General features: G+C 31.6%; 2 protein-coding genes across 2 annotated transcripts; one reads left to right on the top strand and one right to left on the bottom strand.

Annotated features, from left to right (window-relative positions):
* Positions 1–4,287: 4,287 nt before the first annotated feature.
* On the bottom strand, positions 4,288–8,618 carry MS3_00000849 (uncharacterized protein). Its single transcript, XM_051208454.1, has one exon. It carries the CDS (start codon positions 8,042–8,044, stop codon positions 7,640–7,642), a length of 405 nt encoding a protein of 134 aa, XP_051074506.1. The 5' UTR covers positions 8,045–8,618; the 3' UTR covers positions 4,288–7,639.
* A 78-nt stretch (positions 8,619–8,696) lies between these two features.
* On the top strand, positions 8,697–13,528 carry MS3_00001614 (uncharacterized protein). Its single transcript, XM_012942983.2, has 2 exons — positions 8,697–9,500; positions 11,691–13,528. The coding sequence occupies exons 1-2, from the start codon at positions 8,892–8,894 to the stop codon at positions 11,694–11,696; spliced, it is 615 nt and encodes a 204-aa protein (XP_012798437.2). The 5' UTR covers positions 8,697–8,891; the 3' UTR covers positions 11,697–13,528.
* Positions 13,529–19,229: the final 5,701 nt, after the last annotated feature.

Raw genomic sequence — 19,229 nt, 5'->3', positions numbered from 1 at the left:
ATGTGTTCTCCATCACTACGGTTACATTGGCTAAATAATTTCTAAACAGTAGTGTTAACAAGAAAAAAACTGTACACAGAAATACAACGGATGTGACCAGCTTATTTCATAACAAATAAAGAATGTAATCCGTTTCTCACTAGATTTATAAAATGATTTGAGCATTGTGGTCACAAAAAACGTGTGTAAACTGATATGTTGGGATTAAAAAGCAAAATCAGATCCTTTTACTCATTTTGATTTTTGTTCAACACTATTCCCGTTTTATTAATTCACCGTGATAATTACTCCGTGTAGTATTCGGTTTTGTTTTCCTGTGTGATATTTTATTCGGTATAACATTAATTCATTAGAGTATGATGATTATTCAAGTCAAGATATGATATTCTTGTATTAAACTAATGGGAACTATGCTCAGTATGATATACAGAGTATGATTTGCTATAACTCTGATTAGTTTTCCTCTATGTGATTTTCTTCTAATCAACAATCGAAATAGGTGTATAGTCAGTATATAATGAGTGTATTTTCGACTAGGATTTTTGTTATGTTTTGGGTTGAATAAACCTTCATTTGTACCAGTCGTGATGTTCTTACTTAACGTCGTGGGAATCTTAGTGGTTCGTTGTTTTACAAGTGTAAGTAATAAACGGTTTTGATATAACGATTAATGATGGCCAGATATTACAATCGGTGATGCAGTCATAACAAATGACTACCAGTCATAACATAAACTAAAACTAGTGAGCATATATATATATAGCTATGGCCTAACCTGTATTACAAACATGAGTTATTAAATAAAATCAATGTGTCCAAATATTTAGATGTAAATAAAATACAAAATACGGAAATTTAGCAAACAAATTTGACACGAATACACCTAGTTTAAGTACTTATTTATACGCCCTACCTTGAGATAAGGTTAAATAAATCAATGTCGTCAATTGACTTGGTCAGGCCTAGATAAACACCAAACAAATTAAAACTTCATCAATTTAATTAACTTATCATATGAGAGAAACAGTTTGTAAACTTGATATACAATGGCATATATTATGAGAAGTTAAATTTATACAAATCATGATTTATTTGTTATGATTTTAGAACTCGAATGCATCTGACAGTTAATTTAGTTATTTTAAATATAATAAGTATGATAGGATGATTTAACTGAGGCACAATATTTATTCATTTACCTCATACAGTATTTCACTGTAAATAGTCCTGTTATTTAACTATTTTGCTAGTTGAATGATTTCATGTAATCGGGAAGACTAAATACACTTTGCATAAATGAACAAAAAAAATCTTTTATGCAAACGCATGCATTGTATGATAGTGTTTGTCTCAATAACTTGTCCCTGCCTTTGTTGTGTTGTTGTGTTTACCTTACATAGAAGTTAATTTTCAAATAAATAATTCATTTTGATAATTTTTATCATTACACAGACTATACTATTTTATGTAACACTTTTTAAACCTCGGTTAAACTGATCAGACAACATTACATAGAATATATGCTAGTGAAGCCGAAAGGAAATGTAAATTATAAGATAACCATCAATTAGAGTGTGTGGGATCTGTATTAAACATATCTAGGCACTTTCTATCTCAACATGTCTTGAAAAATTAGCAGATTAGTACGTTGAGCAAATTCTAATGGCTGGTAGGCCTAAGATATTACCATTCCATGAATGAGTTTGGTCTAAGCTATGTTTAGTGTCTAGTAGACTTCGTGGTTAGGGCAATCAGAATAATCACACTCAATGACTAAATACATTGAGTAACATTAATCATTACTTTTAACAGTAATACCAGTGAATTCACTTTCTCATAAAATGTTTATTATTTATACTACTCAATTTATTTATTCCTCTTGCAATAGTCAGTCAGTAACAACGTAGAACTTCGTACGTACGGGTGTAAACTGATATGTTGGGATTAAAAAGCAAAATCAGATCATTTTACTCATTTTGATTTTTTTTCAACACTCTTATAGACATTAATATTTTAATAAACTTACTTTCTATGATCGATTCTCATTCATCACGCTGATTTAAAATGTGGTAACTAGGATCAATGTCGGTTTGTCTTAAATTTTAATTTTTGTGTCTGACTGACTGTAGTGGAATTAGGATATTTTATCAACCTAAAAAGATTTCATTGGAAAAGCTGTTCATTTTTCAAACTATCTCCTGATTTTAAAATTTATTTGAATGTTAAATAAGACTTACTTTAAATAAGGAATTTGTACTGTTATAATTGCATGATGTTACTACTTGAACTTATCTTTGAAGTGTTTGAAGGATACAGATTGTAATATAGTTTGAATGTGAATGAAATACTTGAAAGGATGTTAATTTTATTTTATTTCGATTGGGTTAAGTCTCAGTCGTAAAATCGTCCTTTCCATCATACATCATTGTCAGGTGACTCACTTGTATAAAGAATATATATATATATATATATATATATATATATATATATATATTTGTTTTTTTAATGAGACTTATATATGATATATTTCCACTGCCTAAACACTTGATAGTGACTTCCTAGATCCCCGCAAAATTTTGTATATTTCAGCCCAGAAATATAGTAATAAAAGATGCAACTTAAGATGTCAATCTTTATTTAGAATTTCGTTCATGCATTAAAAAAATGCAGCATTTATAAGTTTATAGGTAACCTTTGATCCCTGAAAACTTATGGAAGCATGTTAAATTTAATAACAACGTAAGTGATCCATCTTGTTTAGTCTAACATATAATCTTTCAATTTTTCATAAGTTTCTATAGTCTGTTTTCATTAAACAAAATGTACAAATCTGTCTCCTAGCTCTTGAAAACCATACAAATAATTTTTGCTGAATTTCAACAATATTCAAAGATAGTATATATAAGACACTTTAGTAGTAACTTTTATAGTCTAAACCTTCAATCAAAAATATATCGTTTCATGTATAACTCTTAAAATACTATTGAACAGTGATTTATCAACCGGACTAATGACGCATAAAACCCGTACGAGCAGTCTAGAGTACTTATCGGTCCTTCTTCCTGCCTAGCCCTGACTGTTAAATATAGAACAACAATCTCAGCCTCTGCGATATGAATCATACATTTCAAACATACTGGGTTTATACACAAACCAAACAGACCACATCGTAGCATAAAATGGAAAATAACATTTGAACAAGATTTAGCCGACAGTGGCTGTAAATGTGGGAGATAGTAATTAATAAACTGAGCATAACTCAAGAATGGTAAATCGTATAATAATAGTTCATAGCTCAAAATAAAGCTTATAATAATAGAAACACGACTATGAATAGTTTAGTTGCTTAACAATTATTAAACAACAAAAAATATACGTATAGTATTATTTCAGAAATAGATTTAAACATTTACCATTTACTATTCTCATCGGTGATATAACAATTATGAATTCTATCTTCTTTTAATATGACTAAATTATTTCATTTAAAAATAAATCTAATGATGATTTATCAAGCGATAAAATATTTACCCATATAAAAATGATTCTATCAACATACTACTAAGTATTTTCATAAATATTAGTGTTATTCTCTAAAATCAAATGGGTTTTTTTCAGTCTAGGTGTTGTGGAGATTGTTAAATTTTTGATTGAAATCATGAGTCAATTGAAGCTAGACCACCATGGAAAACCTGAAAGCACTCCAAGGCCGTTTCGTCCTAGCATGGGACCCCTCAGCCGTGGTCATCCACGATCCCGCACCCCGTGAGATTCGAACCTGGGACCTATCAGTCTCGCACCAGGCGCTTAACCAGCTAGACCACTGAGCCGGTGTCCGACGGTGTTAATTTCTAACTTCAACCAATCCTAAGGGAATCTCGCGTAGTGCGGGATCGTGGGTGCGCACTGCTAAGGAGTCCCATGCTAGGACGAAACGGCCGTCCAGAGCTTCCAGGTTTTCCATGGTGGTCTAGCCTCAATTGACTCATGATTTCAATGAAAAAATTACCAATCTCCACAACGCCTAAACTGATAATTACCATGTGCTCACTAATGACTAGCTTCGTGAGAAAATTCTCGGAGATCTAGTGAGAAGCCGTGACCAGTGGAGCTAATCCGTGTTGGGTAGAAAAGGGTGTCTACCTCAGTACAATGGAAGATGGTCGCGCAATTTCGTGGATTGGTTGAGGTCAGACATTAACACTGATGGATGCCGGCTCAGTGGTCTAGTCTGTTAAGCGCCTGACGCGAGACTGATAGGTTTTGGGTTCGAATCTCGTGGGGTGCGGGATCGTGGTTGAGCACTTCTGAGGTTCTCTTTTTGTTTCCTATTTTCACTTTTTTTTAAAATAGTAATAATCTATTTATTTAATTATCTTTCTATTAAAAATCAATTTTAATTTGAATAATATTGGCTTCTTTTAATAATAAATAGAAAAAATTGTGAGACTAATTTAGGGACGACCTTTGAATGAATCTTAAATGACCTTGACAATTATTAGCCAGTCAGAAGACAGTTAGTATAAAATGAAAATATAAGAAAGTAATGAATTACAGTGGATATTCTTCTTTTCCATGATTTAAAAACTTGTTAAGGTTTGATAAAGGTTTAGAGGTTCTGAATTCATAATGCATACGGTATAGAAACTCGTCAGTAGGGTTAGGGTGGCGAGATACTGATATAGGGACGAGACAATCAGAAGCGTTTGAGCAATTTCAGGGTCACGAAGCCAAGTTCAACACGTGATGCTAACACACGATCGGTTTACAGAGGATTTTAGAGAAGAGGTGATTTTTGAGAGGCTACAACCTTAGCCCTATGGACGAGTTTCTATACCGTATGCATTATGAATTCAGAACCTTTATCAAACCTTAACAAGTTTTTAAATCATGTAAAAGAAGAATATCCACTGTAATTCATTACTTTCTTATAATATATTTTTACTTTATACTAATTGTCTTCTGATTGGCTAATAATTGAAATTGCTCAAACGCTTCTGATTGGCTTGTCCCTAAATTAGAGTCTCGCCGAAAAATTTAATGTATAGTAAATGAGAAGAGTGAACAAATTGTTACTATGAGATAATCAGAAAAAGAAAAAATAATAATAAACTAAATTTAGTGATAAAATAGAAAAAAGCCACAATAATAATAAGTCATTTATTACTTGTATTTGTTTTGCACACTTCTTTTAATATTTAAATATTTATTTGTATTATGGGAAATTGATTTTACTATAAAATGAAATGAACTGGAAACGCTTTGAAAATTAGTAAACGTTAAATCATAAATTATTTTTCTATGTTTGAAAATAAGTAACAGCTCTTTCTGTAGTAATACTACTACTACTACTAATAATAATAATAATAATAATAATAATAATTATTATTATTATTATTATAGCTTTATTCAATGCTAAAATATAATTATCTTGAGGAAGGGATTTTAAATCACGACTGTAGATGGATGCTTACAGATGCAATTAGATAATAATGGTGACAACTTAAAAGTATTGTTTATTGTATTTATTTATTTGAGCATATAAATATTGGTACAAGGAGGCATCAGATATATATGCGCCACACAAAACAATGAGATTGGGAAGAGAAAAAGAATGTAAGATGAGTATACGAAAAAAAATTAGAGAGAACAATGATCACCACAGATTAGTGTATGGTAGTGAAATAACAACAATAATAATAATAATGAGGGAAACGGAAAGGTGCAACGAGAAAGAATTCGTTCAGTTAAGGAAGTTACAAGCACTTTTTATGAAGAAAGCAAAAAAGGTTACAGCAGGATCGCCACTGGCTTCTATTCTGAGCCATATCTGATAACGTCTCTAGCCACTGTGTTGCACCATCTCTAGGACCCCAGCCAGGGAGTCGTGAAGGACCAACACAAGCCAACCCTTTGCAACTTTCTTTCATACCCCGACACCATGTCATACACTGGCCATCTCTCCGCTTTTTCAACCAGTCCCAGAGTCGGTAAATAATGCACGACGTGGAAGTCTCTGGGACGACATTCGTAGAACATGTCCAACACACTGAAGTCGGTGTTTCAAGATGATGACACCAATTGCATTATCGTCTCTGTGCTCGAACACACGATGCTGAATCTCTGCATTGCAAACATGGTGATGCCACTGGATGTCAGCAATCCTTCGGAGACAGCGATGATCGAACACAGAGAGTCGTCTAACATCCTCAACTCGGAGAGGCCAGGTTTCACAAGCATAGAGCAAAACTGCTCTCACCGACGCGTTGTAGAACCGACCTTGTACAGCCAGACGAACATCAGAAAAGCGCCAAAGATGGCTTAGATTGGCATAAGCTGCTCTGGCTTATTGACCGAATTTCAACTGTATTTAACACAAAATTTTGAGCTGACGATTAGATAGTGATATGTGTACCATAAAACTTGTTGTTTCTTATATCAGTTTTATTTAGAATTATGGTACATTCTTGTGTAAATAAAAGTGTTATAAATTCAAGATTTCCATGTGACCTCAGTTTGTGTAAAATGGTGTAGGACTGATTATTTAGATTTGGTTGCTTAGTTAAACAACTGAATAGTCTAATGTATTATTGTATTGATTTAAACTGTTTCTTATCTTTAAAATGGATGAATAAATATTTAAGTATTGCAGTTTGTATCCACTAAAGCTGCCTAAAAAGAGGCAGCCAACTAGAAATAAACATCTTGTTGATCCTTCGAAATTACAAGTGAAACGTTTAATACTAGTCATATACTTTGTAGTTATGAGTACTTTTATTTGTGTTATACCTACTTACTTACTCCTGTTGCCTCTCGTGGAGGAGCATAAACCACACACCAACGATCCTTCTTAGTTCTTTCCAGTTCCTATTCATCCAATTCATGTCTGCTTCCAATTATCGAAGCGATGTGTTCCTTGGCTTTCCACTTTTCCATTTTCCTTCAGCATTCCAAGTTAGCGTTTGCCTCGTGATGCAGTTTGGTGATTTCCTCAATGTATGTGCTATCCACTTTCAACGTCTTCCCCTAATTTCCTCTCCAGCTAAAAGTTGGTTTGCTCTTTCCCACAGTAGATTGTTGCTGATGGTATCTGGCCAAGGGATATTGGGTTTCTTGTGTAGACAATCATTTACAAATACTTGTACTCAGCTACTCAGTCCATAGAATCGAAGAAGTTTCCATAGTGTTTTCCTATCCGCACTAACAAATGCTTTCTCATAGTTAAGGAAGATGATATGGAGTGACGAGTTTAATTCAACTGACTGTTCAACGATGATCCGTAGTGTCGCGATTTGGTCTGTTCAAGACCGATCCTTACGGAATTCGGTCTGTTGATCTCGAAGTTGGACGTCTACTGAATCTTTCATCCGGTTCTGCAACACTCTTTTGATAACGTTTTTGGTACTGATAATATTCTGATGCCTGTGTAATTCTCACATTCAGGATGATCTCCTTTCTTTGGTGTCTAGATGAGGTGTCATTCCTTTCAGTCTGTCGGCACTTGTTCTTCCTCCCCAATCTTCCTGAATAGAACATGAGGCATGATTACTATTGCTTCTATTTGACTTTTGTGCTTTGTCTGGTATATTGTCAGGTAGTGCTGCTTTTCTACTCTTGATTTGCCTGATAGCTATGCTGATTAACTCCTCTTCTGATTCCCACGTCTTTGATTGTCCTTGTGAATGTTTTGCTTATGCAAATATGATCGATCTGGTTCTCCATGGTGTGATCCGCTGAGACTCATGTGGCTTTGTGTATGCATTTGTGTGGGAATATTGTGCCGCCTATAACCAATTTGTAGAATGCACACAGATTTGCCGATCTCTCCCCATTCTCGTTCCTTTCTCCTAGTCAGTCCATTTCGTCCTGTGATATCTTCATATCTGTTGTTATTCATTCGGACTTCGGCGTTTCGTTCTCCTATCATCATGGTCAGGTGGTTTGTTAAACACTTCGCCATGACAGATTGCTGCTTCTCGCAGAACTGATTTCTATCGTCATCACTGCTTTCATTGGCGGATGAATAACACTGGATAATATTCATTATGATTCCCTCCTTATTTATTTCGAAAGATATTTAATGATCCTGATTCCATGAGATTCCCATCGTATGAGTTCATTTCGTGCTTCTCTGGACAGAATAGAAACATATCCCTGAGTGTGCGGAACATTTTCCTCTTAGTGTCCAGAGTACAGCAACCTCCCACCCAAATCTAAACTTTTCTGTCTAGTTTGGGTCCAATGTATTTCACTGATTCCAAGGACCATCAGTTTGAATCCCCTCATTTCCGTGGCAATTTGATTATTCCTACCAGTCTTTCATATTGTCCAGACACTCCATATACCTATAAAAATTTTGCTCTGGTTGTTTGAATGAGTATGGGTATCGTAACTTCCGAAGAATATCGACTTTCATCATGAAGCGTCATAATTCTTCTGAATAAATATACTTGAAATCCCAGGGCGGAATTTGAAGTACCTAGGTAGATAAATTAAAAGCTTCTAGATAATGATATGTTTCCTGAAAAAAAAGACCCAAAATTTAAAATAAAATGAAGCGTGAACAAGTTAATAAACATCATACACTAAATCATAACTATTCTAATTTGGAATACAACCGATTTACATAATATCATTTTTAACCAATTGTATTTAATGAAGGTTTTGATTCGACAATTGTAATAATCAACAATGATTGGTCAGTCATTTGTTAATGATAACCGTATTGATATATTCGTAAATTGATATAATTCACATATTTTTGGGATATAGATGATTTTAATAATAAAAATTAATAATCCGCAATGATTTACATTATTTAATAATAATTTTTAATAATAAGTTAATCAAATGTGATTACTAACATAAGTGAAGTATTACAGAAAGATGAAATGATATCAAAAGAAAGGAAAAAAGTTCGTCGAATCGGTGTTATATCTAAACCTGATAATTTAGATTATCAGTTGGTTAAAGGAAATAATGATCATGATAAAAAATATTCAGTAGATAGTCAACAGAAATTTCCATTTAATTTATCTCGAATAAGAAGTCCATCAATAATATATGCTTTCATTAAACGTAAACATTCACAACCAACTGATACTAAAGATATCTCATCTAATTACACAAGAAAGCATTCAGTGCCTATTTCATTTATCAGAGAAAGACTATCTTCTTCACAGTCACCTGATCAATGTAATTTACGTTTAAGTAATATAGATGAAAAATTAACTAGTCACCCTTCTGACATATTTGACAATGAACAAGTAGATGAGGTGATTGGAAGAGAAACACGAAGTACTTCTCTTCAACGTGTATCATTTGCAACACAACATTTGGAAATAAATTTACCAGATGATGAAAATATTATATCAGAAGATGAAAATCATATATCTAATACCAAAGAAGAATATTGTAAAGATAATGTAGCCAATGCTTTGGAAAATTATAAAGAGAGCAAATGTAGTACTTCTAAAAGATATCCCCGTTATTCATTGCCAGTAAGTTAAAAATCTATATTGTATAATTTAAACAGGTGATAATGATGTCGATGAAATTGATTGAGATTAGTTTTATTCGTCTGTTTCAGATATGTCACTGAGAATATGTTATGATATATATGTGATCAGTATAAATTTGTAAGAAATAAAATGAAGAAAGTCTTCATTATTAACTGATCAGAGAGCATTACAAACAGGTTTTCATTTTAAGTATGAGTATCGGGTAAATATTATCAAGTAGCTGTAAAAATAAATGTAATAGCTGTTTCGTTATTTGTCAATAATGCTCCAATTATTATTAGTCTATTAATTAGAATCTTCATCTAAATTATTCCATTTAAAACTACATAAATGTGATTTCGCTTACTTGTGACACTAAATGCAGAACATATTTTGAACTATACATATTTTTGCTAATAATCACTTTATAATAAATTCCAATACTTGGCGAAATTTTTTTTCCAGTTTATTGTTTAAATTGTTGATTAACGTAAGAATGGATCATAAAAGACAGATGGATTGTGGCTATCTGTAGAATCCTGAGGGCATATTTCGCCCTGTTTGAGACTCATCAAATGGATGTGCCTGAATCCTACCATCGATATTCACAATGAAAGTTGTGATGAGTAACTTTTGCTTCAAACTACAATGCATTATCTACTGAAATACTCAATCCAGGTTGAAACTAACTTGTTCAGTAGATAGATGTTGATATCATTCTTAGTAAGAGTAAAGGGATAACTCATAGTCGAAGTAGAATGGTCATAGTAATAATAATTATTATTATTATTATTTTCGATGTCACTTTTATTGAATGAATATAATGGGAGCTAATGAAGATAACTTAGAACACAGATCAAGGAACAAGTTTATAAATATATAAAAACAATTTTACATGTAACTCATTTAATTTACATTTGTGTCAACTGACTAAAACTTATAATCCCTGATTTTGTATACGCATAAAATATTTGGAACTATTGGGTAAACTAATTAGTGATCACATGTTCAATGTATTCTGTAATAATATATACTTTTATTTCAGGCATTGCATTAATCAAACAATCGAGTTAGAATAATCTCTGTAGAATTTATCATTTAGTTTGCATTTGCATCTCATACAGTATGTAGGACCAATAAATACTGATCTATCTTTTTATATAATAACTAGTCATTTTACCAATGTGTGATTACTATTTCATGTGCTCATCCTTATCATTTAGAGAACATTGAATGTAGTGGCTTATACATTTTGTATTAGTTGTGTTGTAAATTTTCGCTCTGTTGGAGTGAATTAAACAATTTATTTGATATGTTTTCATAACACATTTGGAATAAATAGATCATATAAACATGTCAGATATTAATGTAAATGGTTTTTTGTGCGAGATACTTCAGAACCGGACTAAACAATATAATCATATATTGACTAAGCATTAAACAATACCATACAAACTCAATGACATTGATAAGTACTTTAGAGGAAGACAAAATAATTTATGAGGTCAAACTCAAGGTAAAGTAATTGATGAAATCAATAAAAATTAGATATATTATAAGCAAACACTAGGAGTAAGAGTAACGATGCCTTTAAATACATAATAAAAGGTCTGTATTTATTTTATATCGTTAGAAAAAGTGAAAACCTTCTAAATAGTTATATGGAACAGTTACACAATTTTTAATATATTATTTATTGGTAGATTTTGTTTAGAAGGAAGCACGGTGGTAATTTATCCTTTCTAACTCTGAATTCTGTAAATAATTAAGTGATTTCGTAGAGGTATATCGTAAAATTAGGATGTAATTAATTACTTCTTACTGGTATATAGCAATATCTCAACATAGTAACAAACATAAGAACTTAAGAATATTGTTTACCAACTGTCAAGTAAGAATAGTGATTTACACTTCACATATCGTGTAATAGTTTGATTCGTATGAAATGTTATTTACATGATAGTATTTTACTCTGTAATTCTTTGATGACACAATTTGAAGCATTCCAACTAATATTGTATGGATATCAATTTTCTGTTTTCTTTGTATTCAATCCAATTTTAAAAAATCTTACTATTCGTACGTATTGTCCGTTCAAGTTGTCTGAGTATACTTTAATTTATACATAACTACATAAAGTTTTAAATTCGCTTGGTGTTGTTATACTTGTATCTTCCTATTGTTATTTAGGTCTGAAATTGATCAGTCTCATGTTGGCATATATGCATCCTGTGTGGATTGCCTCGGTATAGCTTTAAGTCACAAGCTTTTTAAGCAACGATGACGAGTCTCAAATAGGACGAAACGCACGTCCTGGATTCCACTGTTAGCCATTATTTATCTTTGCTTACATCAAGTTTTGTCTAGTCTCGTTTCGATGAAGTACGTAAGCATAAATGATTAAGATTTGGAATTGTTATTAAATAACGATTACTCTTTTCAGTAGTTATTTTTAAAATAAATATTGTATGGTGTATAGTGTATGTAACTTGATAATTTCTAAATTCAATTTTCATGAAATATTTTACCATAATTTGATCCGTCTAACTGATTGCTATAAATGCATAATCCAAATTTTATTATTATTGTGACATTGTCTATTTAAGATGAAGTAAGTAGACAAGATAAAGATTAGTTCTTCTATAAACAAATAGTTTTATTGACGTATACATTTTCAGTAGTATATCAACACACATAGGTTTTGATGAGTATATTAAGCAAAGCTGATGGGTTTAATTATATATGTTAGTAGAGTCATAAGTTATTAGATAGTCAAAGTAGAATAGAAAAGTGTACAATCTAGTTTCGATTTCCTCAAAACGTCTTTTCTAATTATACTTTTGAATTTATTTTGTAAAAACAGTTACTTAATCAACATAGTTACCGTATAAATGTATCATTGTATTAGTATCCTTTTTTTAAATCAGATTATGTGATCAGCACTTCACTAAATCCTAATATGTTTTTGATTATATTCAGTGAAACTTCCTATTCAATCGGTTGTAATAAAAGAGGGAATTATTCTTTATTGTCTATCAGTCATTAGCGACATAGAATCTGATACATATGAGCATCAGTCTAGGGCGCCACATGAAGATGCCAGAGAAGTACAAGTAGCAACAGTATCATTGGCAATATGTAGGTTTAGGCATAGAAAATCCGAATCTAGAAAAAAAATATGGATTAGTGAATTTAAAAAATCATTAAGGCAATTTAGAAACTTAAGATCAGAGAAAAGACAAATAATGAGTGGTTATGAGCCACGTCAACAAAGTCTCTAACTGTTGATCACGACGATCACGTTGAACGTAACCACATAGTTCACACCTACCTACACTACTCAAAAACAGCCATATATTTCCATACTTCTATTCATTTAAAGTAAGGGAATATTTTTAAATGATTTAAACATATTCCTTTAATAACAAGATTTGTTTCTTGAGTCGTAAAACATGTTATACTAGGCTTGAAGTATTTGACTTGTGCTCATATCAGTAATATCGACCGAAACTTATGTTTGAAAGTTGAGGCTGTGTTTTATCAGGCACTAGATTGATGACCCAGAGTAGATTGTTAATCTTCTTCAATAATCTATCCTAATTAATCGACATGTTTTACAAATATTTTTAATTTTTTGAACCTTCTTCTACTTAATCACAACACTTTGGGGCGACTACATCGATTAAATTGGTTAACCTCAAAAATTGACGAAACGTATTTTTAAGTTTATTACTTATTTTGGTGATAACCAATTATTGTGGAGCCAATCCCTGTCGAGTATAGACAGGTATCTACCCCAGTACAATCAAAGATGGTCACGCAATTTCGTGGATTGGTTGAGGTTAGAAATTAACACCGTTAGATGCCGGCTTAGTGTTCTAGAGATTAAGCGTTCGCGCGCAAGATTGGAGGCCCTGGGTTAGAATCCCGCGAGTGGTATCGTGGATGCGCACTGTTGAGGAGTCCCAATATAGGACGAAATGGCTGTCCAGTGCTTCCAGGTTTCCAATGGTGGTTTAACATCAATCGGTTCATGATCTGAATAAAAAACTTAATTATTTATTTCTCATCAGAAGGGGTTTAGTGGAGATTTTAGAAATTTCACCGATTGAAATCATGAGTCAATCGAAGCTAGACCACCATGGAAAACCTGGAAGCACTGGACGACCGTTTCGTCCTAGTATGGGACTTCTCAACAGTGCGCATCCACGATCCCCCACCCCACGAGATTCGAACCCAGGACCTCTCAGTCTCGCGCCAGCTGCTTAACCAACTAGACTACTGAGCCGGCATCCATTGGTGTTGATGTCTAACTTCAACCAAACCACAAAGTCGCGCCACCGTACACCATTGCCTTTAGTGAGTTGACATCTTATTTCTCAACAAAAACCAGAATTTATTCGATATTTTTTGATAAGAAACTTACATAGTATTCATTATATGTTAGTTTACGCGTTTTCACAAAATTTTAACATTGTTTTTATCTAATCGAAACATCTTTTGTTAATTTCAATAGAAGCTGAAATTTTATTCATCTCATTCTTTATATAGAGTTAACTTGAGTGCATAAAACTAAATGAAAAGATTTGTTTTTTTTGTTTGTTTTTCAATGCTTGGCGGTGAATTATGACATAGTCGAGGCTATCAAAGTTTTTACTCGGTAAATATTACCTTATCAAATTACTGTTTTATAATAATTATTATTGTTATTATTACTATTATTAGTTAACTTTTAATGAACCTGCATAGCATTCAGGTATATAATTTGATACCATTCTTAATAACAATACAATGTACATTTAAATAAAAGGCTTTGAAATATAGAAAATATATTTAGTTTTTTTAAAAGAATTGACCATGAGTAGTGATATCTAAAATCACTAACGACTAATTACTAAATATTTATGGTTCCATTCACTAGTCAATAGTTTTACGAAATTGTTATTTCTTACTATAATAACATTGTGATATCATTTACTATAATTGAGCGCCAGTGAAGATAAATAATGATAATCGACTATTATTGTCCCTGTTCAATTTAATTGAAATAAGGTTTCAGAATTTTCTCCAAAGTTATTTCACCTTTTTTGAATATCAATCTATGACTAATATTTAGCGTTTTACTTTCGTGATGTAACAAATAAACATAGTTTCAGTCACTGTAAAAAAACATATATTAATCATCAACTACGTCAGTAACTGTAGTTTGGAGGTTACAAATTAAAATTTTTGAAAAAAACCATTAAGATTATTATATTTTCCAATCAAACTTGTAATACATTCTAATGAGTTTATAGTTTGTATCATAAAATTTTTTTTTGCTAATTGAGAAGTATAAATTGACTAAACTGATTAGTTATTTCGAGTCACTAAATATAATAATCATTATGATGAACGTATAAAGTCTCTCAGATTTAGAAAACAAATAGTTGACTTTACAATTGTTTATAACAATCTATACTCATCTGTTTTGTAATTTAGAATTCCTATAATAAGTAAATCATATTAGGACAGACATCATCCTCCATTGCGAAACATTTGATTGAGACGAGTCATAAGGTTGATATCAAATCAGCATTTGTAGTGTTGTACAAAAACCTTCAAGGACATATACTAAGGTTTATTGAAGCCTTAGCTATACGAAAATTGAAACCCCCTTCATGTGTTCAAAAACAATTTGTTCTTACACTTAACCTACCCTGTTAATACTGATTATCAAGAGTGGTAATCACATTTGTTTTTGTGTACTTCAATATTTTTCCCTTTGTTATGACTTACCCTTAACCTGTCTAGTTGACCTTTTAATTTTCATATATAAATATTCTTAACAAGTATATGCATGATCAGATTGTCCGAAATGTATTTCGCAAATATATCATATAATTCTGATAAACTTCGTCTTCTCATTGCATTATCGAAACATTTTTAGGACCACCGATAGAGTGCCATATTTTCTCACAAGCTACTTTCATACAACATACATAGATTCTAAATTATATATATCTAAGATTATTAACTGTATATGAACCATCTAGTGAATGACCTTTGTTTTTTCATTAATATGCAAATAAATTATGTCATTTATTTTTGGAATCAAATAAATAAAAAAAAACTATTATTTTATGAAGTATAGTAACAAACATAATTCATTGTGACGAAAACTTGATTGTATATTGTATTTCACTTTTTATGAATATTACACGGATCAGATGATGAATTCTTATAATAAAAAAGTTACAACAGTCAATCTCTAAGTTAAATCTATTTATATTATACTAAATTGTTATTCAGTTCAGTTTACATATGTGGCTAAACACAATGATTTATATCATTTATAATGTTTTGATATATGAATTGAATATTTATGTTTATTAAATATGGTTGAAAGGGTATTTTTAGAGATAAGTTCAATTTTATAGGTTATACTGATCATAGATCGATTTTAATGGGACTACAATCAAGAATGACCTGTCAAGAATGTAATCTACAATTTATGAATTATGTTTACTGATATCTTTATATGAGGAAAAACAAATTGATCCAAGTCATCATGATTCAATGCCTTGTCCAGGCGATGAATAATAACATCTTTATTTAATTGGTTGATTGTGAAGACCATTTAGATCTTTGTCATGGAATGACATCAAATATTACGCTTAGGGAGCTATAAATATCCGTTTCTTCCCATATAGGAATTCCTCAACAAAGTAGATTCAAGAATCAGAGACTGAATACCTTCGGATTTTAGAACTGTGAAGTTATTTTCTAAACACTGAATATGAATTAAATGTTCCACATTTTTAATCTCAGTCAATGTTGTTTGTTAATGCATGAAAAGGCATGTACACCTACTGGTGAATAGAAGTGTACAGCAAACATCTTTCTTTAATTTTAAATATTTTATCTTTAACGTTAAGTGGATTTATAAAGACTTCTCTTGTAGATGATAGATTGTTTTCATCCTGATCTAATGTCAAATGGACATCTAATGAAGCAAACTAGGAGGGATGATTTTTTTTTACTAAAAATCTTTTTCAGGTAGAAAGAAAGAATGATTAAACAATTATTTTCTATGAGTTCATCTACAATCATAAATCCATTATTGCTGTATTGTAATATTGATTTTAAGATATACATATAAACGTTTTAATTAAACCAGTTAATATGATACATTGAATTTCACAATGACTATGGTTTACAAATCTGTATTTAATAAAGTAACAAGATTATATAGGAATTTAGGGTGAGTTATGAATAACGAAGTAGAATCATACAAATACAGTAGGATGAATATTATGCGGTAGGGACAATTATTACTTAACGTTTTACGTTGTATTATTACACTCATAGAAACGTATAAAAATGGGGTGTGTAAATAAGTGAAATCAGATTGCTTGCTCCAAGATGTAGGTATTGGTAGATAATTAGACGACTTCATTAATAAGTTCATGTTCATGTTTATAAGAGTATGTTTTATGTGACCTTGTTCATATTTCAGCAAATACTGGCAATTTAACATGGAATTTCATTAGTTACATATTGAGCATACTATTTAAAGAATAAAAATTCCTTCCATGTATTATCGCTAATAAAATTGGATAAACATAACAAACATTTCACAACATCTAGTTTAGTGTAGGTAATTTAACATAAGTAAAGCATCGTAATTTTCACCTTTGTAATCATTAGTATGTAATGTTAAATAACATATAAATGAATAGTTAGTAGGTGTTTGAAGATAACTATTTGTTCAGCTAAATGTCTATCTATAGTAATCACTAACTAATTGACAATCTCTATGCCTAAAACTTTTTAATTAAAAAAAAACAAACAAATTCAATACTAATATAAACAAAAAATCATATTATAAACGTTTATTTTCATTATAAATAAAATTTCCTTTTACTATCCTATTGTTATATTCAGTATTTAGTTGACTGTAAGTTTTTCACCCACATTCACTCTTTTGTTTTCTCGAATGTGTATACTCCTTATAGTTTTTTTATTTCTTTATGTGTGAACATCGAATATAAATTAATTTTACAATTTGTCAAATATTAAACAGAATATGAAGGCGTTAAGTCAATTGTTTAGAGAATTAAAAACACAACCAGGGCTCAGTAGATAAGTGAATAACACGATGGCGTTTGAAGAGAACGGTACTGGGTTCGAGCCCTAGAGTGAACATCAAATCTGAGATGCAGACAAATCCAGCTGACGAGTCCCAAATAGGACGAAACGCACGTCTTGGATTTCACTGTTAGCCACTATCCATCTTTGCTCATAGTGCTTGTGAATTAAGGCAATATCGAATCAGTCCACACAGGATGCACGTATGCCAATAAGAGATTGATCAATTGCAGTCCTAAACATCAAAGGGAAGATTCAAGTAAACAATACAAGTGAATTTCTACTTATAAATAAGTATTTTACCCTAACGAAAAACCTATTTTTTTAGATGAAACTGATTTTGATTAAAACTCATAGAAAAATTCACTTGGCGTTGTTTTACCTGTATCTTTCCATTGTTATTCAGGACTGCAATTGATCAGTCTCATGTTGTCATATGTGAATTTTGTGTGGATTTTCTCGATACAGCCTTAAGCCACAAGCTTTTTTAAGCAAAGATGGATAGTGGCTAGCAGTGGAATTCAGGACGCGCGTTCCGTTCTATTTGAGACGCATAGGTTGGATGTACCTGCCTCTCAGAGTTGGTGTTCACTCTAGGACTCGAACCCAGTACCGTTCACTTCAAACGCCATCGCGTTATCCACTTAGCTACTGAGTCCTGACAGCCACTTGTTTGTGCGATGATGTGAAGTTTAAATTCACTTGGTATTGTTTACTTGAATCTTCCCATTGATGATTAGAACTGCAAGTGATCAGTCTCATGTTAGCATACGTGCATCCTGTGCGGATTACCTCGAGTCTCAAATAGGACGAAACGCGCGTCCTTGATTCCACTGCTAGTCACTATCCATCATAGCAAATTGTTTGTAATAGTAATATGGTTACAATAAAATGATTCATAACATTTTCATATTTAATAATGTTTAATGAAAACTGATTTTTATCAGTCAACAATAATATTAACTACTTGTATGATGATGGAAAAAGTTTATATCTGACCAAAATGATTTTAACAAGGTTTTTTCTTCTCTAAACTGGATGATATAATTATAAAGTTTTCAGTTCTTTTCTGCACAAAATCATAAGCGTAAACTTAGGAAAGAAATCGTTTTAGAAATAATAAATTCAGTCAGAAAGATTGGTTCAGCAAAGAGTTCCGTGTCCGGCGAATTCGTTTTCAAAGCTGTACAATCGCAAATATATATACTTATTTTTTTCAGGATGATAATAATTACAATAATAATGATAATAAACTTCTGTTAGGCATGGTAATAGTGAGGTAAAATAAACAAAAGTATTCGAAAAAATATTTTTATCGGGCAAACTAATAATCATTTGATTATTAATGGCTTAAATATTTATTAAAATATAGATAGGGAAATTATCATTGGGAAAGGATGGCTCAGCATGATAAGATAAAATATTGAAATTGAGATTAAATGTAATCAGGAAGACCGTAGACATAGAAATAAATCAGTTGGGGGTAGAAAATTTAGGGAGAAGACGGAAGGGAAAGCAGATGGCTATAAAGGAAAAAGAGTATGAAGAAAAAAAATGATAAGACACTAAGAGTATGGTAAAAGAAGTGGTTGGACCAAT

This window comes from Schistosoma haematobium, chromosome 1 (genome assembly GCF_000699445.3).
Source record: "Schistosoma haematobium chromosome 1, whole genome shotgun sequence".
NCBI lineage: Eukaryota > Metazoa > Platyhelminthes > Trematoda > Strigeidida > Schistosomatidae > Schistosoma > Schistosoma haematobium.
The sequence above is the reverse complement of the archived record's forward strand: the minus strand, read 5'-3'. Positions and strand labels throughout refer to the sequence as shown.

Bases quoted from the DNA above. Each gene is read 5' to 3' on its own strand.
- MS3_00000849 (XM_051208454.1), bottom strand. From the start codon at position 8,044: ATGAATATTATCCAGTGTTATTCATCCGCCAATGAAAGCAGTGATGAC.
- MS3_00001614 (XM_012942983.2), top strand. From the start codon at position 8,892: ATGATATCAAAAGAAAGGAAAAAAGTTCGTCGAATCGGTGTTATATCT.